General features: G+C 46.7%; 1 protein-coding gene across 2 annotated transcripts in view; it reads left to right on the top strand.

Moving 5' to 3' along the window:
- The window catches only part of BRPF1 (bromodomain and PHD finger containing 1), a 282053-nt gene that overhangs the window by 128890 nt on the left and 128084 nt on the right, over window positions 1-25079 (top strand). For both annotated transcript variants that reach the window (XM_085624272.1, XM_085624271.1), the window contains exon 7: window positions 21664-21810. In XM_085624272.1, coding sequence (XP_085480398.1) covers window positions 21664-21810 — 147 coding nt within the window. The remainder of the gene's footprint in view (window positions 1-21663; window positions 21811-25079) is intronic.

A 25079-nucleotide genomic window follows, 5' to 3' on the forward strand; every position in this document is an offset into this window, starting at 1 on the left:
TGCAGTAACAATGCAGGGGGGTACCTTTATATAATACCTCCTCCCACCACCATAGTAAATTTGGAAAAACAAAAACTCACAATTAGGAAGGCCGCTTTGAGAAAACTCCCGGTGTAGGCCTATGGACTACCCACAGTTATTATTGAGTATACGTAGGCACAGCTCTATCCCACCACTGAACACCAATTAATGTTGGAAATACTCCACTCCCACACCGGAAGGGTGGTAGTGTTCTCCCAGACATACACTGTGGTAGCTTGGCTCGAGTGGTCAGGAATCAGGCACCGTGCTAAGCATACGACATACCCATACAATAACCATGCGTGCATCCGTTCCAAAAACGACTCTACACCGTAAAAATTATGAAAATATCTTTCTTTATCTGCTTTTTCTCTTAGTTGCTGAATAAATAAATAAATAACACAATCACAATATACAAGGCTTTTCTTAAATAGTGCAGGTCAAATAAATACTGGCTTAATGATTCAATAAATAGGGGTGATCATAAATAAGGAAGGCATAAATATAAGTGCAAAACATACAGGCAATTAAATATTCTGAGGCAATAAATACTGTAAACCAATAAATATTGTGCAACAATAAATACTGTGGAACAATTAATACAGTGAAGCAATAAATAGGTTAAATACAATAAATACAGTGCCCTCAATAAATAATTAAAAGCTGACAGTGACACTCATATAATCAGATCACATTTGAGATTACTATGGGCTGATTTGGCCCAGGCACAGCTTGTGGGGATGTGGAAGGCTTGAGGGTGTCTACTCCCTGGCTTGGACAAGGCTGAGGCCTAAACTGAGGTAGATCAAGGGGGGACTACTAGAGACCTGGCTCTCTCACCCTACACAACCCCTCTGAATTAGTCTCAGCTCACCCCTGGCACAGTCCAGCTGGTTCCAGCACCTCTCTAACCCCTAGAGTAGTCTCTTAGGATTCCACAGGGCCTTTGGCGCCCTCTATTCCACTTACTGCCCTTTTTCTGAAGCTCCGACGCCGCTGGAGTCGTGTCGACGCCGTGAGGCGGTTCCGGTTCGATGTCGGCGGCCTCGGCACAATGTCAGTTCTTGACGACGCCGGTAGGCGGTTCCGGTTCGATGTCGGCGGCCTCGGCTCCGATCTCGACCTCCGATTCGATGGCGTCGGGCAGTCTTGGCTCGATGTCGACTTCGGGCGGCTCCGGTCCGATGGCGACCTCAGTTTCGATGACGTCGGCCGGCCTTGGCTCGATGTCGACTTCCGGCGGCTCCGGAGTGCGATCCTCACTCCCGACCTCCGGTGCTCCTCTCCTCAGGTTTCCGGCGACTCCGGAGTGCGACCTCCACTCCCGACCTCCGGCACGATTCCCTTCAGGCTCCGGCAACTCCGGAGTGCGATCTCCACTCCCGACCTCCGGCACGCTTCACCTCGGTCTCCGGCGACTCCGGAGGGCGGACTTCACTCCCCCGTCGACGCCGCTCACTCGACCTCGGGTGACTTCCTCCTCGACCTCTGGTACTCCTCACGACCTCCGTCGGCGCCCTCTCTCGACCTCTGGCGGCTCCGGGTACGACGTCTGCTTTTCCAGTCAGCGCCGCTTCTCCACCTCGGGCTCCAGGTCTCAGGCTTCTCGACGTCGGACTCCAGGGAAACCAGTATCCAGGTCAGGATCTTGCTGTTCTTGGATTCTAAGGCCTGTTCCTGCTGTCCAGGTCCTTAAGATGGTTTTTCTTGCTTCTTCCCACACAGGGCTCCAGGCTGGGCTCAGTCAGTAGGGACTAGTATCAAGGGTGGGTTTATGGACCCCACTCCAGGCACAAGTTTCCACCCCTGCTGCCTCACTCCTTCCTCCTTCAGGTTTCTGCTGCTCACTCTTCACCAGTCAGGTGCCAACTGCCAGCTCCAACTGCCAACTCTCTGTCTTAGCTTCCCAACATTCTAAACCGCCTCCAACTGTCACAGGGCTCCAGAATGTTGCAGAAGGTTCTAGTAGGTTCCAGTGGGTGCTGGTGATGTCACAGGTGGCCACCATTTTGTGCACCAGGCCCTCAGACAGAAGTTCCAGGGGTAGATAAAATGGCTCCCTGAATCTGCAGCAACACTAAAAAGTCTGGTGGTTCCCAAAAAGGAAAAAATTCAAACAGGGTTTGAGGCAAAAGTGGGACAAAATAAATAATGATGGGGAGGGACCACCCAAAGGGCTGACAGGTCTAACAAGGAGTCACAATGGACCCATAGTTCTTAACAAACTTCCTGTAGTACCCAATCAAGCCCAAGAAAGCTCGAACTTGAGTCTGGGTGGTTGGAGGGGACCAATCCTTGATGGATTGTATCTTACTCTCCAATGGTTGAACTTGGCCTCCACCTACAAGGTGGCCCAAATATACAACCTTACTCTGCCCTATCTGGCACTTAGTAGCCTTGATAGTGAGGCCTGCCCTTTGCAGAGCCTCAAGAGCCTTCTTCAGGTGGATCAGGTGATCCTCCCAGGTGGAGCTAAAGACATCAATGTCATCAAGATATGCTGCGCAAAAGTCATCCAACCCAGTAAGGACTTGGTTCACCAGCCTTTGGAAGGTGGCAGGTGCATTCTTCAGACCAAAGGGCATCACCACAAACTGGTAGTGCCCACCTGGGGTTGAGAATGCTGTTTTGGCCTTAGACTCCTCAGCTAATCTGATTTGCCAATAGCCAGCTGTCAAGTCAAATGTGCTCAAAAACTTTGCAGAAGCTAGTTTGTCTATGAGCTCATCTGCCCTTGGAATAGGGTGTGCATCTGTCCTGGTGACAGCATTGAGTCCTCTGTAATCCACTTCTGACCATAGAGAACTCTCTAGGTCATTGCCCAACAAACATTCTACTGGGAGGTCTGCACTAACCACAACCCTTTTGAGGCCAGTTACCCCTCCCCATGAGAAGTTAACAACTGCCACACTATGTGAAGTAGTGGCATTGCTGGCATTGGTCACCAGGTAATTCTCACCTGGTATGTACTGTCCAGGGTCCACAAAGCCTGGTGTCACCATAGTGACACTGGCACATGTGTCCCTGTAGGCTTGAGCCACTTTTTCATTAATTAAAGGAGTCTGTCTGTACTTGCCCAGGTTACTGGGGCTCACAGTCAGGGACAAATCAATGTCCCCATCACAGATCAAGACTGCCTGTGTCAGGGTTCTGTCTAAGTCAGAATCTCCTTCAGTTCCCATAGTGATTCCCACTACACCCTTTGTCTGGGGACTAACACTGCTAACAGTAGTACTGGGAGCAGGTGCCTTAGGGGCAACAGTGTTGGGGGCTCCACCCTTTTTGCAATCACTAGTCCAGTGAGTTGTATTTTTGCAATGATTGCACCAGGGTTTCTTCTGACCTTCTTTCTTCTTTTTGGACTGTTGGGACCCACCCTCCTTAGCAGTAGTTTGGGGCCCTGTTGAAGACTTCTGGTCTTTAGGTTTCTGATCTCCACCCTTTTGGTCTGTTTTCTTCTGATCACCCCCTTGGCCCTGGTTCTGGTTCTTTTGCTTAACCCTGGTTCTGACCCATTTGTCTGCCTTCTTTCCCAATTCTTGGGGAGAGGTCAGATCAGAGTCAACCAAGTGTTGATGCAGTTGCTGGTTTTGACAGTTATTTAAAATCTGTTCTCTCATCATCAAATTATACAATCCTGTAAAATCAGATACCTTACTTCCCAGCAACCAACCCTCCAAAGCCTTAGTGGCACATTCAACATATTCAGACCAGTCCTGAGTCTGTGTCTTTTGGGTGTCTCTGAACATTAACCTGTACTGTTCAGTGGTTAAGTCTAACCCATCAACCAGAACACTCTTCAGGACTCTGTAGTTTCTGACATCCTCTTCTCTAACAGTGAGGAGTCTGTCTCTGCCTCTTCCTTCAAAGGAGAGCCAGAGGATTGCTGCCCACTGGTCTTCAGGAACCTGCTGTACTTTGCAGGCTCCCTCAAGAGCAGTTATCCATTTGTGGATGTCATCCCCACTTTTGTAGGGGGGCACAACCTTAGACAGGTTCCTATTATCAAAGACCCTATCTTTGTCCTTAGGGACAATGCTGCCACCAGTGGATATAGACCCACTCTCTCTAGGTTGCCTAGCCTTACTCAGTTTCTCTTCCATCAGGGCTACTTCTAGCTCCTGCTTCCTGATCCTCAGCTGGGCTTCCTGCATTCTGGCCTCATGTTCCCTCCTCTGAGGGGTGGTTATCCTTTTCCTGGAGTGACCTTGAGAGCCTCTAGAGCCATGAGAAGCATTGGATTCACCTGAGCGATTCCTTTGCCTCCCAAGCCCTGTGTTAAGTCCACTGGGGAGATCCAATGGGGTAAACCCACTGTCAGTCCCCAATAGCCTTAGTTTAGCTGGGCCAAGTATAACACTTGGCACTGGGCTAGTTCTCCCTTCATCATCACTACTCTCTGTATCCTCTCCACTTTCCTCCTCTGTAGTATGGTTCTCATCTAAGGGATGGCTATTGGAAAGGGGTACTTCTGTAGCATCTTCAGCAGGGGGGGCTCCTGTTCCTGACCCTAAGGGGGCTAACTGGGAAGCTTTCTTGAGCTCTCTCTGATTTTCATCATTTTGCAAGAGTTCTCTGAGCTCAGCAGAGGTAGGATTCTTGGGCTGTTTAAGGCCTCTAAGAGTTGCCAAATGCCTGAGCTCATTCTGGTTAAGGGTAGCAAAGATGGATGGTGCCCTCTGGGGGTCACTCTCAACAGAGATGGGTACAGTGGACCCCTCTGCCCCAGCCATTGCTCTTAAGTGTGGGTGGATGTGTTGCAATCTACCTACACTTGGGTTTACCTACTAAACCTATCTAGTAGTTGTAGTCAGGGTGTGCTACTCCCTTTGCTCTACAACAACTAAGTTCAGAAGAACTTATGTATATCTAATCTTGTTTTATATGTACCTACATGTACCTATGTGATCTTTCAATTGGTAACCAAGAGATTACAATGGTAAAACACAGCAAGCTCAAATCCAACCGCTGCTCACCAATGTGAGAAGTTGGCCTGGTATATGATGCTCACTAGTTAAAGTGATCACCTTGTACTATGCCAAGCAACCCTTATGGTGTGGTTGTAAGTCAACCTTTTCGGACTAGCTGCCCTAGTGGTAGCGTAGGCTAAGCAGTCTTTGAGGCTAAACTCGTGAAGCGTGTTAATCCAGCTGTTTTACCAAATGCAACCCCCTTTTATACCAATGAAAGGACACCACACAGATATATATTCAAAATATATATGTATTTATTTCTCAAAGTAACCCCTAGTCTCTTTATGAGCACAGGAGCACAAATCGTCAAACAAGATTACAGTAGAATACACAGAAGTTGCACTTTCTATGGATAGGCCCTGGTGGCCGCTCAAACCATATACTAAAATAGTGGTATAAGTACCACGAACAGAAAGGGGAAAAGGCCTAGGGCCTCTAGAATCGCTGGGCCTACAAGGAGCTAACTTCAGTTAGTGACCAGGAGGTCCACGGGTGGCGTGTGCAGAGCAAATAGTCACACGCGTGCTCCCATAGGTTTCAATGGGTGCGTAAAAAGTACAAAGTTACTGCCAAGAGGATCTTCCGGATGGACTAGGAACTCAAGATTTGGAACACAGGCACTAGAGATGTAATACTACACTTGGGCACAGGAGTGCCAGCTTTACCTCACCCACAGGAAGCGGGTGCATAGGCCTCGAAGTGCGTCGGGTTTCTTCTATCTGTTCCGTGGAGCCTGAAGACAAAGATGCTGCAGGCGGTCGGTCCGGGAGAGATGCGGTGGATCCAAGAGTGGATCGGAGATGTTGAAGACCTGTAAGCAGAGGGGACAGTGTTCACAGTCACTAGCCAGTGACCAGCGTGGCACCAGGTGGGTACCAGGCAATGTCGGGTGCAAACAGGAAGAAAGGTGTAGCTTGTCTCTGCAGCCACGTGGTCCCTGGAGGTCGACGACGTCCAGGAGTCGGTTCACGAGCTGTCCCACGCAGGCTCTCGCTGTCGGCGGTGTCGGCGACTTGATCGAAGCAAACAAGCCTTGGCAAAAGCAATTGTTGTAGGAGATTAAATAAGCTGATGGCTCTGCCCAGCAAGGTCAGAGGGACTGCTCCTTTGGAGGGGAGCAAGGGCCAGTCTGGAGCAACCAGACCAGCGGTGTATTTCGTAAAGTTCATCGCCAAGATGGCTACTAGCCAGCGGGCCAGCAACCGGTTAGGCGCGTCGAGTGGCAAAATGCAGAAGGGCCCCACGCAGATCGTGGAGATGCTGGAGGGCTCACCTTTGGTGCAGATGCTGCTCGAGGGTTGGGCTTCTCAGATCCCAAAGCACAACTTGGAGGGAGTCTCGGTTGTTGCACTTGTCAGCTTGTCGTGGTCGTTTCAAGATGGCTGGCTCCACGTGTCTCGGTGCCTCCACGGGTCTCCTCTTTTCAGGGACTGTGGATCGGGCGGTGAGAGGTCTGGAGGTCCAGGTCTTGTCAGTCTCTGGGCTCGGGCTCCGGCGGGAGGCGGCGGCAAAGCAGACGTTGATTCGCTGGATGGTGCTTGCGTTAGCAAGGTGGTCACTCCCTGACCACAGGGGAGATTTCCTTCAGTCTTCTGTGCAGCAGAATGTCGAAGTTCCCGTCTTCTTCTTAGTTTCAAGTTGATTCCAGGATGTCTGAAGTCTTAGGACACAGCTCCTACCTTTAAGCGGATTCTAGGGGCCGGACTACTTGCTAGGTCCCTCCCTATGGGTGGGACCAGGAAGGGGGGTGGTTACACCCCCAATCCTTTGTCCAGCTCGCCCCAGGCCCGGGACTGGTGTGCCCCAGGACCGGTTTGAACTGGCATATGCACCGAGGCTCCTTGTGAGCCACAGGCATGTCTGGTTTCTTTCAAGCCCTACCTGACCAATACACAAAATCCTGTCTGGGGTGGTGCATGCACCTCCCCTGGCAGGAAACCCTTTGTCCACACCTCCCAAGCTGGAAGGACTCCCAGCAGCAGGAGGGCAGACTTGTGTCTGTGGTGGCAGCATCCATTTTGTGGAGCTGAGGCTATGTCTGATTTTACCCGGGTTTCAGGTACTGTACATGTCGTGTCCCTCTAGAAGGGTGGAATGCTAACCCCGTCGCCAGAATTGGCGAGGGGTTAGTATTCCAATTCGTATGACACCTTACTCGACATGTTTTGATAAAGCCAAACCAAAGATAGCATTTAACCGCGAGGTTCATAATGCACTTAAGAGTATATGGTATGACGATATCTGGAAACAGTAGAAGGAAGTTGTTCCGACCACTGCAGACAGGCTCAGCTCATGCCAGAGCACCATCTCACATGGAACCAAGCACTCTGCCTTCAGGATTGTTAAGGCCTGCCATAGGAGTGACTTATAGGTTACCAGGTGTCCCATTTAAGGTTAGGTATAGGTATACTACACCTAAGTAAGAGGTGATTACACCAACTTACCCCAGCTGAGTGATCAGCCAGTTGTGTCAAATTGTTAGGCCAAGCCTGGGGTGGCATAATACATGCTTCAGCCCCTGGCAGGCCTTGGGTACACCAATGCCCTGGGTACCTAGTGTACACTGGTACAGGGGCTGACAGGGTGATCCACTTCCAATTGGTTATGCACCTAGGGTGCATAGTTTTAATTTAGTAGAGAGAACAGCAGGCTGGGGGTCTGATTGGCAGGCCCACAGCCTCAATATGTCAAAAACCAGTGAAGCAAAAAGCAAAAATTTGGGGTGACCATAGGATAGCAGACCCTACTCTCCTACACACGCCCACCCGCCTCCCCGGCTACCTGTATCTGTTCCAGTCTATCTTATTTAGATACAACACACATGGGTTTCTTCACTGTTATTACTACGCTCCATCTTTCCCTGTTGGCAAAAAACAATCTGAGGATGGAGCCGAAGCCCATGCGCAATACGAACCAAGGGAGGAGTCACCGACCTCGTGACTTCCAAAGACTTTCCAAGAGGAAAAACAAACTGCAAACATCCGGGCCCAACACCAGATGGCGATCTATGCAAAAGTATGTAGATCTGCAGCTCTACATGCCAAGAACAGATGCATACTGGTAAGTAGCATATTCCTACTCTTTTATCGAAACTCAGCAGATCAGAGCAAACAACTCCATACCAATGCTCAAGTGATTCTTTCGGCCTGCCAAAAATAATTCTTCCCACCCTATCAAGAGTGGGTCTATGACTTCCAAGTGTTTTAACTCCTACTTAAAGCATCTCATTTATGTTAGAGGGTATGGCTAAAAGCTTGTGTATAGCCAAATCCCAAGCTCAGTTTAGCTCTTGTAACAGTAGGATGAGAGGAAGAATATAATGCTCCACCTGAAGAAGGTCCAGGTTTTAGATTGCGGAGTGCCACGCCATGTCAAGTCCTTACATTCTCACTGTAGGGGATGCAGCAGCTATTGCCAGCCACCTGCTCAACCCTGGCTTTTTCTTGTCACCATGCTCGGCTCTGAGTTTCAGGGTTTACCCCTGCAATCCAAGGGCACCTGTTAAGTATGCCTTTTTAAGAACATCACTGGTTCTCCTACAAGAGGTCTTTATTAATAGCAAAAGCACTGCATAGTCCCGCCCATGTGCGGGATACTGATCACTTAAGAAACAAACAAAAAAAGTAAACATGCAAGAAAGTTTTTGCAGAAGAGTCAATATTTAAAAATTACGACATATTCAAATAGACAGGCGCTATCCATCAAAGAGTGACCAGAAAAACAATGTATCTAAGGGGAAAAAAAAGAAAACGGCAGTGTAAACTAACACTGTAGCCACTAAAGGCTGATGATGTATTCTGAAATGCACACATTGAGAATTGTTTCAGTATAGTCAAGGTGAAAGTTGGTAGTAGCTCTCAAGGCTTTAGCCAGATTGGGTGGGGGAAGCAAAGGTGACTGTATACTTTTCTCAACTGGAAGAGGTAGCTCTTGACTGCCGGCGCTTTCTCAGGAGACAATGACAGTTTGGCATTTCTAGATTGAGGTTTTTTTTATTACTTCTCCTGAATGCAATGATCTTGGTATCAGACTGCCATGCATGTAATTGCAGATTTAAAAATAGGTATTCCTGCAGAGAGGTAAACGAGCCAGAGGTCTTTGTTAAAATTGACAGTGATAGGAGTGCTGACTAAATACGGACATTGAATTTATCTTCTTGGAGGAAAAGACAGTGTAACATATTACAAACTTTGGAGAGATGGAGATTCACATTTGGGTATTCAAATGAAGCAGTTCTAGCTACGTATAGAACTGAGAACCCTGTGAAATAAATACAAGACCTATTAACAAGCAGACTAAATTAGAGCTGCTCCACTATCAATCAAAGTCCATGTCGAAAAACCTCATTCAGTGAAGCAAGGTGTAATATGCTCTCTTCTTTATTTCTCGTTCGGAAAAAACTACAGCCAACGCGTTTCGTCCTATAACAGAGGACTTCTTCAGGGCACTATCAGTGGGAGGCAACAACCGATCAACCCTGTTGTGACCTTTCTTGAGCAATTATCCTGAGCTAACGTTTATCAGACAGTCATTTAATCATTGCGTAGAGTTCATGCTCCAGTATGCAAGCGTATTTACAACTTGACGTAATCTAATATCTAGTGGTCGAGACTTTACCGGAACCATGCCGGATTATACTTTCATCACAAAGTACATCAGCTAGTGTGGAGAGTCTCCATTACCATGCGTTAGCCCTAAATTGGACCAACATAGTATTCTCTTGTTGGTGGCTATCATACCACTTTTTTTGTTACTGATCTGCTTACTAATATGGGATATTGAGTGGGATGGGTATGCCCAGACTTGGGTCCCGTGCTCGCCATGCCACTGGAGTCAAGCTCTCCTGGCTGATGAGGGCTGAAAGCCCGAAACCGGTCCTAGGGTGCTTGTTTCCAGTCCAGGGAGGACCTGGCCTGGCAGTTCGGGCTGGACTGTTTCTATTGGGCGCAGGGTCAAGACTGATATGCATATAGCTGGGTCAAAACTGAAATGGCATGGTGAGCAAAAAACGATGGATTTAGGCCTAGATCTCTGTACCGGGGATAATATATGACATTGTTCTGCATTCTGTCAATCAATTGTTCTTTTTACAAGGTTGTGGGAGCAAAGCTCCTGGGGCTAGACTTAGGGGGATCAGGGTTAGCACCCAAAGTACACCCGCAGGGGCGGCGGAGTGCAGGGTGCTGTTTTGGCGTCGGGTGCCCTGTTAATTTCAATGGGGATTCTCTGGTTGCAACAAAGACTGCAGGCTTGTGAGGAAGATCTTCTGGAGGTGACCTCCAGTTGGAGAGGTAAGTTGGGATGTCTGGGGATGCTGGGACACAGTCGGTTGGGCCACCCTAGGCCAAGGGACGTCTGGTGCAGGGGTGTCTTTAGGCGTAGGGTTTTCTTACCAGCTCATGGTTGCGGTTGGGGGGGGGGGGGTGATCCTCCAGAAGAAAGGGACTGCAGGTGTCATTTGAACACTCGAGGAAGGTCAGAGATCACCAGATCTCCGGTCAGGATTGCCGGGGAGACCTCCTCGTGGTGTTGGAGCACTCGAAGTCAGGCCGTGTGCAGAGTGGTGCTGATTTGTGGTTTTGGCCAGAATCTGTGGGTTAGCAAATCCGGTGCTCATGGGAGAGAAAGTCTTGGGTTTGGAAGGCAGGGCAGGTCCCTCGGGTTCTTGAGGGCTGCTGGCTGCAGGGCACACTGGGATTTTGCTGGAGCAGGTTTGAGGTGCGGACAGACTGGTAGGGCTGGGGCCAAGTCAATGGGCATCCTCCTCTTCTTAGTTCAGCATGGCTTCAATCGGTCCTCCTCCTTCTTCTCTTCTTCAGGTCGGTGCTTGTCTGAGGAGGGCAAGGTTCAGGGTTACCTGTAAAGACTAAAATTAGGGGCATTACAGGTAAGTAAAGGTTGGGGCCAATGGGTTGCTTCCTTGGGGTGGGGTACATCCCCTATTATGCCACCCTCCAGTGGCTGGTCTCCCCATCTGCAAGATGGCGAGGACTGAGAATTCTGCTTCACCTCGCCTCCACCACCTGAGGGGTGGGGTTGGCAAAGGTGGGTACACCTCCCTTCCTCACTTGGTTTTCCTGCCGAGTCTCTCGCCCACAGTTGGGGTCAGAACTGGTGGGAGCCAGTTGCTGGAAGCAGCAAAGGGCTGGGGTAGCTCACAAAGGCAGCAATCCTTTAAAGCATCCCCTTTGTGGACCCTGCCCATCCTGGGAGAGGAGGCCTGGCACCTTGTCCCAGGATGTCCTTTGTTTCAGACCCCAAGAGCAGCAGACTCTCGACCCAGGGGTCCAGAAACATGTCTGGTGGTGGCAGTTGGCGAGCAGCCACTCAGCCAGGACACTAGAGTTAGGTCGGTTTTCACGGAGCATCTCTAAGATACCCTCGGAGTGCATTTGCCATTCAGTCTGACACTGGCATCAGTGTGGGTTTAATGTGCTGAGATGTTTGACACCAATGTTCCCAGTTTTCAGTTAAGCCATTAAGGTGCTGTGGAGTTGGTAATAACAAACTCCCAGCACCCTATACTCTTAATGGCATTACTGCACTTACAATGTCTAAGAATTGGCTTAGACACTGTAGGGGTACAGGGCACATGCACCTGTACACTCACCACTGGTATAACGCACCCAGCTAGAGGGGTGGCTGACCTATGCCAGGGCTGGGGGTTGTAGGCATGGCACACAGGTATGTGTGCCATGTCGATTCTTCACTTTGTTCTGCACCAAAACATACAGCCTGCAATAGCAGTGTGTGTGTATAGGTACAGGACCTCTAAGGGTGGCACAATATGTGCTGCAGCCCTTAGAGGCCTTCCCTGGCCACAGTACCCTTGGTATCTGTGGTACCATTTACAAGGGACTGACCTGTGGCCAGACAGTGCTAATTGTGTTTTGTCTCAGTGTAGTTTTAGGGAAAGAACATAGGCCCTGGGTACCTGTTTGGCAGGAACCCAGGGCACACTCAGTCAAAGTACATCAGCAGTTTGGCAAAAAGTGGAGGCAACCATGCACAAAGAGGGCACTTTATTACAACAGTGGGGCCCAGAGATTTGTTGATGAGTCGTTAAAGCATCTCTGCAGCTCAATAACCTGCGCCACTCTTGTCTGTGGTCTTCAGTGCTCCGTTGCGGTTTCGCGGCAGTGACCTTGTGGTTCCTGAACAATCTTGGTACTTCAGGTTATCCTCCTCGCGGGTACTCTGTTGGCTGGGCCTTATTTTGAGTTTGCATCTTTTAGGATAGTCCATTTCTGCCTCTTGAGGACACATCTACAGAGGTTGTGAAAGTCCTCTTGTATCCAGATCCGTTTGCCGTCCTGCTTCCTTGGACTTCCAGCAGAGTATCCAAGGTCAGACCTGTTCAAATTCATTAAGTTGTGGGTATAGATTGACCTCCAACAAAGCCCAGCAGAAAGCCCCTGTTGTTAGGCAACAGACATTAATGAAGGACTACTACTGTCCTTTACCAGGGCATGTCAAACTACCTTGATGAAACAAAAGAAGAACTGGTTTCAGGAGAGAGGGTCCTGAACTTGGTGGAAGTAAAGGCAGCCTTGTTTGAGCTGGAAAAATACACCCTGCATGGGAACCGCAGTCTTGTTTACCCATGCACACCATGTCCCATTGGGTACCAACATTGATTCAGGTTACTGTGAAACGTGAACACACGACCTACTAATACCACATGCAAGTAAGGGTAGGACAGAATCTGAGTGGACGTTTCCAGGGCAAAGCAAAGTGTAGAGGTAACAAGAAAAAGTCCTGTACCCCTTAGAATCCTGCTGTCATCAGTCCTCTCGTAGCCTAGGATGAATTTGCAAATGGTGAAAGCGTGTCTCGCATAGGAAATGGAGCAGGTATTTCTGGCCATTGCTTGTGTTTGCAAGATGCCATAATCTCTCCGTGGTGTTGAAGGTCACGCACCTGTTCGACAAGATGACTTTGTGACTTGTACTGAGATCACCCCAGCAGTGGTTGCCAAATCAAGACCACAGATGAAGTGTCTTGAGAGAATATAATGTTGGTAATAGGCAAGGTTCAAAACAAAATAGTGGTTAACTCCTAGAATTTTGTTGTAAGCAGTATCTGTGAAGACCCTTGCCCACAGGTGACTACTATGATGGACTCTTCACAGGTGGGCTGGTGTGCTGACATGAACAACCTTTCAGTACAGGGCAGTTCGTGCTCTGAGCAGGTGCACCTGCATCTCAATGTGTTTGAACTTAAGCCTTTGCTTTACCTTGAGAGAATCTACAAATCGCTATCGCAGACAGAGGGTTTCCAATTTGAACATACAATCTGACAATTCTATATTTCTGGCAGAATGCACCCTCACTGATTATCCGGGATGGCACTGAAGTTGCGGCTTTGGTCTCTTCAGAGAAGCAGTCATTTTCTTTGGTTACTTGCCTCATATGGAGAACCATTTGGCAGACATACTAAGCAGGGAATGGCAAGAAAGGAGATCAAGTACAACATTCTACAGACATGCAGAGAGTAAGACGCCAGAAAGACTCGCTTACCGCAGGGAAAGTATGCAAAACATTAAAACCAGGCATCCATATCTCCAGTCTCATGGGTATACAAGGACCACCTCTAAGGATTGATTGGTCAGGGATATTTGTGTATGATTTGTCTCCTTTTGCCCTTCTACTGAATGTAAATGATGTTAGCACCAATGGCAGTGATTAGATTGCTACTCTTGGCTTACTTGACTTGGTTTTCTGTCCTCTTGGAAATGTTGATATACGGTTGCAGGAAACTTACACCACCATAACACATACTCTGCCAGTAATTTCCCTCAGTCTGCAATACCTACATTTTGTGATCTGACACCCTAAATAAATCATAGTTGAGTATCTTATCTTGCATCCAGAATATACATCAGTCCTAGTGCCAGCCTACAAGTGTATGCTAAGGTGCAAAGTAGAAATGTATGCACACCATTGCACTATACGAACATCTGGACTAATATATGTTTTAGTTCACTATATTTAACAGTATTCATTAATATTAAAGCAGCTGGGGTTATTTCGCACTTGAATACTTGTACAGTTGGCAACAGTGTTTGTTTAGCTTCATAATCATCCAAGCTGTCATTAAAGCTATGCGTCATTAAGCAATGGCCATCTCTAAACTGGCTGTAACAAACCCTGTCTTTGATATCAAACATGTTGAAATCATATCAGAGGTATGATTCCATGCACTGTAAAGCTCCTCTGGGCAGCCCTCGGTCCTCCCGGCACCAGTCTTCAAGACCCGGACAGCACATCATGGCTGCTGCCGACCAGAGACACGAGTCTGCCCTCCTGCTGGTGAGGCAAGCTCGAGCAAGGGAAGGCAAAACAATAGGTATCCTGTCACAGGAAGGTGTGACCACCTTCCAGACAGGGTTTAGTTTATTGGGGCCGGGTGAGAGCACTTGCCAAGGCCACTCAGTTTGCTTGAAGGGCACATTTGGTGCCCTTCTTGCATAGTCCAGTTCATACCAGCTCAGGGAGCCACTGGCTCCTACTCTGGCGCTAAACTGGACAAAGGACGTGGGAGTATCCTCCAAACTGTCTAACCTCTCCCCTGGGAGGGAACCCTGAATCGTCTCAACCCTTTCCTTAGGGTACTTAAGGGCTTACCTGTGAGTGGGTTCCTAGATTCGTCGTGAGACAAGATCTATTTCAAGACACTACTTCGACCGTCTGGCACTCTGGACTTTGCTTGATTTCGCTTTGGGCATCATGGATGCAACTAGGAAGACTCCTGATCTCGTCGCCCTGCTCGTCTGCTGCAAAGTCTGTGCCTGTGCTCCATACAGGAACCTTCCAAGGCCTGTGGGCATCCAAGATACCTGTAGGAAACTTCCCTGAATTGAAGGAGTCACTTCCCTGCATCTGCAGGCACAGCAACTAAACTGACCGGTCTGCTGATCCTGGGCTCCCACAGACTCCGAAAAAGCTCAGCAACACAGGTGGTGGTTCTTCACATCCCTCGAGGTCTGCCCTGTCCTCTTACCAAGTTTGAGGCCAGTATCTCCCGTCGGAGCCGCAAGAACCGAACCCCTATGCACTGTGTCAGCTTACTGTTGCAAAGCTTTGTCGTATTCCCTCTCCCAAGATCTTCGGGCTCCAAGTAGCCCCAACCACAAGCATCTCCTGTGACCAAGATCTTTGTCCTCACCGCATCACTTCCATTGTAGGCTTGCATCTTTGGTGAGCTGTTCGAGGTCCTCTCGGGATTACAGTGCCTCCGGCCAGTGGCTGCTCTTCAGGGTCATCTTTGAATTCAGCAGGCTATCCTGATTGCTCGGGCCTGCCCTGACTCCTCCTTGTGGTGAGTCACCTGGACATTGCTGGTCCCAACACTGTACCTTCCTCACTTTCCTCGTTGGTTGCGGTTGCAAAGATTTGTTGGTGATCCCGACAGACACCGACCCCTCAACTCTCGACATTTGAGGTGGGACTGCTCGTGCACGGCTCCTGGTCTTCCACGGTGTTGCCTGGTCTGCACAGCTGCAGTTTCAAGGTCACCGTTGGCTCTCCTGCAACACTCGACATCGGTGGGCATTCGTCTTCTGTGCCTCCTGGTCACTCCTGAGTGGCATAGACTCTGTCCCCTCTGCTTGCAGGTTCTTCACATCTTGAATCCACCTTTGGGTTCCACCGGACACTTTCACCTTCTTCAGCAGCTGCATCTTTTTGAAGTCCTTCATTGGGTTTGACTGCAGTTTCCGATGCCACTTCACACCTATGCACCCGGCTTTCCTGGTGCAGGTATCCTGGTTCCTAAGATATCCACGGTTGGGGTGGCTCTCCAACCTTCTGTCTTCAACGGGTTTCTTCAGGGTCCACTGGGAAGGGTCCATTTTCTTAAAAATTGCAACAGAGACTTACCCATTGACTTGTATTGGCACTTCTGCGTCTTCTGGGTAGAGCCTTGACTTGAGTCGTGGTTCGCATACCACTATTTTAGTATATGGTTTGGTCTCCTCCTGATGACCACTGTGTATTTCGTGCTACACGCCTGTTTCTATTGAAAAGTATTCTGTGCATTGTGTATATCTATGGCTAGAGATATCTGTATGTGTTAGTGTCTTATAATAAATGCATATTTTTATAAAGACACTGTGTGGTTCTTTTTCACTTAATCTGTACCGATAATATTATGTTCTGGTAAAAAAACAAGCTGCTTTACACACCTTCTCCACTAAGCCTGAAGGCTGCTCGCCACAGGTACTACTTAGAGAGCTTTCTAAGGTTGTCTAAGACCACTGAAATCACCATAAGGGTTGTCTGGATTAGTGCAGGGTGTCTGCTTACAAAAGTGTGCACCATATATTAAGCCAGCTTCTCACACTGTACATGTGAGAACAGTTATTTTGATACTTTGACCACACAGAAGGCATCCTACACGTGAGAAAAGTTATCCTGTATTACGTTGACCTCATGTAATCCACCCTTATGTATGTGGAAAGATACATGTGAGAACAGTAATATGTTATCTACACAGAAGGCATCATACATGTGAGGAAATCTATCATGTTTTATGTTGACTAACCAGAAAGGATCTTACATGTGAGAGCAGCTATTCTATTGTACTTTGACTATTCAGAAGGCATCCCAATCTGAGAAAAGCTACATGAGAACAACTACCATGTATTGCATTGACCACACAGAATACACCCTACATGTGAGAACAACTATTGTGTGATCCGTTGACCACAGAGAAGGCATCCTACACGTGAGAACAGGTATCATGTATTATGTTGACCTCACATAAGCTACATGTGAGAACACTAATATGTATTCTGTTATCTTTGCAGCAGACTTTCTGCATGTGAGAACAACTATCATGTATTACATTGACCACACAGAAGGCACCATAATCTGAGAACATCTACAAGCGACAATAGCTGCCATGGTTTGCCTTGACCCCACAGAAAGCATCCTGGGTTTGAAAACATCTACCATGTATTGTATGGACCCCACAGAATGCTTTCAATGGTACTAACCATTTGTTGTTGAGGTGAGAGTACTGTTTAACAGCGGTGAATGGTGCAAGGTGCCTGGTGGTGCATGGTGTTACTCAACTTACACCAACTCACCTCCTACAGCCTGCTTTCCTTGTCTCCTTGCCCCTCTGTTTCGCCTGGCGCTGTGCATTGTCGCTGCAAGTTGGGTTGGCACCCAGCGAGCGCAGTGCCGAATAGTGGCCAAAGAGGCGGACTAGGCAACCAGCAGACCAGCCAAAGAACAAATGAGATCTGGCAGGATCAGGGGGTGCCCGTCTAAAACAAACAGACAAAAATGAATAAGCGTAAAAAAGGATCCTTGTCACCCAAGGGCTGCATGGCGGAGCCCAAACCTAAAACTAAAATTAAAGCAGGCGTTACCTCCCCTGACATGGGACGCACCACACGGGACAACAATTTGGAGACAGGACCAACTCGGAACTGCTGCAAATGGACACAGCCTAAGATTTACACAAAATTTCAGTTTTCAAAAAAACCCGGGAGACGCCCTCTTATCAAGTTCAATTGCAGCACAAGGTCTCAAAACTCCGATTTCACCACTCAAACTATCGGATAGCAGGGCGAATAAGACTCAAACCAACAACCAAAGTGCGACATCTGGTACAAAAAACGATCCAGAGTCGAATGATGTACTACACCGAACACATAGGAAATTGGCTTCGATATTAGCTGCTCAACGTAACTCCAAAACATTGCCACAAGGGCCCCAGGGCCATCTAGAAGCTGGAATGCTAAAAGCAATTACACCAAGCAATCTAGAACCAACAAAGAAGCTGGCAATGCTTCCTGGACGAGCTGGAAGAGAGCATAAAGACCAGCAGGAAGAGAGAGGTTGCAGTGGGGAAAAAGGGAATAATTGCACCACAAACAAGGAATTGTCTATAGTAGAGATAAGCACATCACCTATTGCTACCAAAAAATCAAGGACCGGTTGGACCCCACCGCCAAATTATCGTTTGTTACTGTCATCAATGCCCCACAGCATGGAACTAGTACTCAGACAAGAGTCGGAAAATCTAAAGGACTATATAAAATGGACAAAGGGGACTGGGATGTTTTACTGACAAATCCCAGACAACAAACACCAGTGAGACCCAAGTTGGACTCCCAAAACTTTTCCATAACCGAGAACATAGAGCTGAAAGGGACTCGGGGTAAGGAGGCCCTTTCACTGACACCCGACTTAGGAAATTCAACCAATCTTCATCAAAAACCGAACTCTGGAAATGCCTGGGCTAGCTTACTCAAAACAGTACAACTCCTAGTGGAAGCCCTTCAATATCAATCAGTCAAAATGAACACTCTGCTAACTCTATTAAACACACTGGCAGTGTTTGTGGTGGCAATTGGTGAAAAACTTGGCGCTCTGAACTCATGCTTCCAGAGCTCACAAGGAAAACTACAAGAATGGGAGCTAAATTGTGGTTGCGGCCCAATAGTCGATAAACTCGCCACTCTCCCCTCAATACTGAGCGACCTGTGCGCCCAAATTAAAGACTCCGTACGGAACCCCACCGAGTCTAACCAAAAGGGAACCCATCCAGTTGAGGATAAGTATGGAACAAGCACATTTATCACAGGAAATCTAGGTCCTAAACCTTCTATTTCAAAGCAGACAAGAACAGGAAATGCCAAAAAAGATGGGTGCACCAAGACTCGTGCATCAGCATCTGAATCTTTCCGGGGACAGAGATAGAGCTGGCTGACCCAGGAGTAACTTCTAATGCCAAACAAAGGCGAGCCCAAAGGAGAAGGGGTCGGAATCAAAAACCTACCTCAAAAAAGGAGGATTTTGCCCACCTCTTTAGACAGACATTACCTGTAATATCTGACCTTACAAATCAAGCATCCCCAGCGCAATAGGGCAACACACAATCAAATGCATTGCGTCCTGGGCAAGGGTTGGTCTCAAACTCCTAATAAAAAAACAGCCATTACGGGCTCCTTGTGGCAACCACCGCCAGGGGGTAGAAGCTGAAAATCAATTACTGTTGTGTAGAACGAATTCGGAAGAAACTACCCCACAGCGTCCTGTCTTGAACCAAACAACCGCAGGACCCATGGTCGAAGAAAACAAACTCTCTTACAGGGCGGCTTTCGATCATGTAAATCGTCATAGACTTTGGTTGAAACTTGCAGGCTGGGGCATTCCCCAGGCTTTACTGAATCTGTTAATCAATCTGCATACTAAGACCTGGGTTCAAGTACAGCTGGGTGACAGGTCAACACTATCAAGGAAAATTCCAACAACGAAAGGCCTCAAGAAAGGCTGCGTATTGGACCCGACGCTATTCAATCTGTTTCTTGCAGATTTGATCCCGCTATTAAATGCCAGTAATTCACACTCTCCAAAGATTGGGAACCTAGTACTACCATGCTTACTTTACGCAGATGACTTGGTTTTGATTAGCCAAAGGAAGGTGGGTCTACAGTGTCTTCTTGATATCACGTTTGAGTACTCTGAGGCTAACAATTTAAATATCAACCTGGAAAAAACCAGAACCATGACAATGAAAAAGAACCTTAAGAAAACACCGATCTGGTTTATGGACAAGAAACGCATAGACTCAGTTACAGAGTATAAATACCTGGGGGTGATTATCGATAAAGGTGGGCACATTGTAACCCAAAGGGATACAATTAGAAGAAAGGGTATAGCCCTAGCTGTGTCAATAAGAAACCTCTACTCCAAACTGACGGGCCCCTCACTTGCCCCATTGGTTGAAGTTATACGAGCACAACTTCTACCCACCATAACCTATGAGAGCATGGCACAGAGGGATAGGGACTCGAAGATCTTGGATGCTGTGGTCACTAAAGTGCATAGAATAATTTTTGGTTTACCAACACGAGTCTCCCCAACACAAATCAGGCTCGAGTTTGGCATTAAAAACAGACCATAGCAAGAAAAGGTGCAACAGTCATCTTCTGGGACAAAGTAAGGAAATCCAAACCAGGCACCCTAAATTGACATTTGTGGTCTGAGTTAAAACAGAAACAAGCATTGGCATAGCCAAATAGGTCTCGCTTTGGGGACCTTATAAGTGTTTGGCCATGCAACAGTTGCATAACTAAATAGTTATAAGGTCCCAAAGGCGAGACCTATTGGCTATGCCAATGCTAGTTTCTGTTTATTACTGCCCTGTAGTAATGGCGGCGCACGGGTGCCACCATTACTACCTAGAAGTAATAAACAGGAGGAAAAAAAACTGGCTCACGGAGAAGATCAAAGGGCCGTGCGGCCGCGAAAGTGAGCGCGATCAAACATCAAAGCGGCCGTGGGGCTGCAAAAGTGAGGCACGCGCACCCGCGCACATGCACTGTAGCTCTAGGCTACAGTGGTAGCACTTTTTTGAGCCCTCACAAAAAGTCTCGCCAGACCAGCGCATGCGCTGGGTCAGGCGAGACCTAAAAAGCGTCACCAGCGGCAAAATACTTAGCAACTAGTCTGTCCACATTAGGTCTCACTGAACTTTGGGAAACTCCTACAAGTCACTGTCTCCTTAAAAAAGCAACAAAGAAAATAGTAAAGAATCAATCCTGGATTGAAGACAAGGCAGCCCTAATAAGAAGGTCGCACGGCTGGGTGATCTTGAGCTCTTATTCCTCCCTGGCTGCACAAAACTATCTAGCCTCGGGGTCTGCCAAATAAACTAAAACTTAATTTTTAAAATACAGATTAGGCCTATTGCCATGCATAAAGCACTTTCCACACTGGCTGAAAAAACAATCTGACTTTACCTGTCGCCTATGCTGTATATCGCAAGAAGATATGCTGTACCTTATCTGTATATGCAAAGAACTAACAAAGGAAAGGAAACCGCTTTTAAAAACACTTTTTTATCAGAGAGGTATCCGCACACGGAGACAGGCTGTTCTGGCGTGTTTTGCACCCGAGGACGCGCAGCTTAATTGCCCCTTTGTAAAATTTTTGAAACAAGTGGAGAAGAACATGCCTAGACAGAACATCAATACAGCTGATAAGGAAAGGTTGGACATTGCTAAATAACTACTTATTTTTTTCAATGTATTGCAAACATCAATTAGTTATATTGACTCTTAACTGGTTTTAATATTTTATAAATTGATGATATGTAATGAGACATTTTGTAGCAATGGTTTTAAGTAACTGTGCTAAATAAAATAAACTTGTACTGTTTAACAGTCCACCCGCATCATGTGTCTTTACCCTAGGCAAACATTGCACAAAGGAAATGTTACTTGGGTGTTGCTATGGGTACACTAACAAGAATATGGGAATAAAATGTAAACGGACGCAGAGTTGAATACATCGTTGGCTTCAGGGTGACTTGCTGCTAAGTTTTTATGGTATTTTTGGAGACAAACTGGTGTTAAGAATATCAACCCGCCATTGCCTTCGGCTTACACTAAACGGCAGGATTGTGCAGGGCACGTCATTCATAACAAGCTGCAAAGGTAGTTGATGGTTACAGGTGGGTAGGATTTTATTTCACCTTCTCCAAATTAGTCCGTGCATCCTTGTTTATACTGGGAGGCCTGTGTGCGGACATTCTGTTTTTCCCCTAGAGGAGAGTAGTGCATCACTTTGCGTCATTTTTTTCTGTCCATGCGAGTGCCTCCATTTATGGGAAGGAAGCATCTCTTACTGTCTGTATGATCTTATTTCAGATCAAGGTTCAGCAGGTGGCACTGGAAGTACAGTTGACCCCTTTTCTCATTCTGCTTCGTAAAACGTTGGAGCAGCTTCAGGAAAAGGATACTAGCAACCTCTTCAACCAGCCTGTCCCTCTGTCCGAGGTAACAGAAATCTACCAAGTAAGAACCATCCTCATCATCAATTTATCCATTGCTCATTGCATTGATTGTGCTGCCGTGTGATACGAATAATGAACACAAGTGCAGTGTCGAAGTTTTGTGCCTTTCAACCTGTTTGGAAATCATTCGCTGCAGTATTGGTTGAAAATGAAGTGGTTGGTCTCTGTAGGGTACCATTGTTCCTTTGTTTGCCACTGAGCAGTTCAGAGTGATGCATTTGCTAGCAGTTTTTTTTTTATGTATTAGAACTTGTATTTTATTTTTCATTTTGCAATACAAGAACAAACACATTACAGACCCAGTATTCTGTCCAGAGTTCACAATTATGCCTACTTGCTGTGACCTGGGTATGCAGTTAATACAGTAGTTTTTAGTTAACCATCAATCCCCTCCACTCTCCTAACTGCACTCCACTTCTCCAGCAGGGCAGCAGTGCCAGCATGATCAGTCAGATGAGTATCCAGAACTGTATATTCATAATACACAAAAAAGGTGCCCCTCCCGCTCCAATCATGTTCAGCTTCTTCAGTCAGGATTGTAGTAGCTGTACCCATTCTCCTTCTGGCACCCTGTGTTAGTCATCGTTCTTTTCTTCACCATCCCACCTTCTGTATTGAGGAAGGACTATTGGACTATGTCGTCTACTACCCTTTCATCTGTACTAGTGTCACACATCCGAAGTTCATCCTCTAATTACCACCCTGGCAGATCTCACTCCCAGGAGTCTATGGTCAGTACTCTTGAATTAATCCAGTTTATTGCCACCCGTCTCTTTTCTTGGACCAATCCAAGCAAAGCCATGCTGCATTTTCATGTCTCTAGCTGTATGTATGATGGCTAATATACAATGCTTCAAAGTCGCGCTGATTTGGATGTGGAAGATCACAGTCAACCCATGCACTATCTGGTGCCAGTATCTATTAATCTTGATATAGGTCCATATCTTGTGTGCCTCACACTTCCCACATCTAGGACACCTCGTATATCTATATCGATATATTTTGTACAGTTTGGGTCGTTGGGGGTGGGGGGATGGGACATATAGGTACAGGGAAGAAGATGAAGTATACCAATTGGAAATCTGCATTGCTGAACACCTCTTTTACTAGTGCCGGAGTCCCATTCCATTCAGTGTCCGTCAATTGTTCTCATAGATCTGTCTCCCACAGCTCTCTCCTTCATGGGAGTCTCCACTCTGTCGTCTTTTAGAGCCTTAAACATAAGGGTTATCAACCTCTGTCTCCAGCAGCACATTCATTGCGACATAAGCGACAGGGACTCCAGGAAATTCCCGCCATGTTTCTCCGGCTTTTTTTTTTTTTTAAATTCAGCATACTGCAAGCATTGGACTGGCCTGATGCCAAATTGTTGTGCGTCCAGGAAGGTCACCCGTGTATAAATCACCCAGTGCACGACAGCAGTCAGCAATCCATTGTCCTATAGACACATTGTTTTGATGTTTCCAAAGGGTTGTAAACAATTGACGTATAGTGATCTAGAAAATAGGGGACATTACTATCTTCCCCACCACCTCCCATGCGTTTAACGTTCATAGTGCGTACAAGTTTTTGGCGCATTCCCTCCTTTAATCAGTGTCACCAGTAATGCTTCCCCCTGCGCCACACCACTCGAGTCGCTTCTCCCAGTTGCCATCCTCATCACACTGCTAACAGTTTCTTTACATTCAGCCATTAACTTGGGCCTAACATTCTGCTTACACCAGCATGATATAACTTACAAGGACTAATTAATCCCTTGTTGCTCTGAGCCTGCAATTTAAGTCATAGGCATACCTCATTGCTAGTTTGCATGCTTGCTTACTTATGATGTAAATGTTTGTGTGGGTTGAAAGACTAACATTAACACTAGCAACTACAATTTATTTTTGGCCTCTGGTTTTTGTGAAACTTCATAGGTGGAGCTGAAGTGTAATTTCAGAGGTTTCTTTTTTGTAAGCAGGGTGTGTAGTCACAACAGCTTCAATCCCTGATAAACAAATAGAAAAATCACAGAAAACATTATCTTTTAAAAGCATTGAATCTGTTAATGAAATGGCTGAGTCATGAGACCGAAAACCTTGCATCCTTAAGTCAAATGTTGTGTTTTAAGAAGTCCATACTCATGAGAAGGTTAAGCGGTAGTTATTTGAACCTACCTTGGCCTTATACTAAAGTGTGCAGAGTAAGGAAGCCCCTCTATTTAGTACAAATGATCCGTATCGGATGTTAAGGGACATACTCCCTTTTTATTTTGATCTGTTTAATTTCATTAAGTGCACTTCTCTTGCATAGCAGGGCCTAGTATGACATCACGTCACTATATTGATTTTTTATTTTTTAATTATACCACATTATTTTTCAGTTTTTCAATTTTTTTACTGTACCATTATGTATTTCATTTCCAACATTCAATATTCATGGCATGTTGTCTAGGCTACCACATATGTTTGAAGTATAAATCTAAGCTAAAATATTCTATGACATCTTCATTGTTTATGTAAATGCTGAATATCTCTAGCCATGTGCTAAATACAAAGTCTTGTGTGAAAGAAACTTTTCTTTTAAAGCATTTCTCATTCCATCATGGTGGGTTGAAATACTACCCCAAGCGATTGCCATTGGTTAGACTGTTTGCAAACATACCCCATTTGTCAGTTTGAAACTTTTGTTACCCATAAGAAAATTGCTTTTGACTCACAACGGGCAATATTCCTCCTAAAACGCCTAGATCTTCTGAGGGATTTAGGCTCCCCACATACACCAAGGAAGCATAGACGAGTCTCCTTCACCATCTTCAATGTAAAAGCTAAACATATCTACAGAAAAACCACAAACATTGGTGTCCATCATAATGGAGACTCTTTAACCCCAAGCATCTCCAAGACCTCTGTTACCTGACAGGGAAAACAAAAGTATAAATCTGGCAAACAAGAATATGTTGTTTGACTGCAGCCACAGCACTGCAAAGGGCAAGTGTGGCCGCTCTTCAAGGCTGTTCTCACTGAGAAATTCTAAATCTTTCTCCGACAACCCACTAAGACATTGCATGGTTTGCAGGTGTTCCTTGGTTTGAAACCAAGTGGTGAGTGTGACCTGATTTGACAGAGCTGGCCACATCCATTTATTGCTAAGGTATTACCCTGCACTGTTCTTTCTGGTTTTGCCAGACCTCTGATGGACAGCTTAAAAAACGAGACCTCTCGTTTTTTGCATCCTCCCCATTGGCACAATATACTGAGGAAGAAATAGCGTGGATGAAAAATGAAGCAA

This window comes from Triturus cristatus, chromosome 9 (assembly GCF_964204655.1).
Source record: "Triturus cristatus chromosome 9, aTriCri1.1, whole genome shotgun sequence".
Lineage (NCBI taxonomy): Eukaryota > Metazoa > Chordata > Amphibia > Caudata > Salamandridae > Triturus > Triturus cristatus.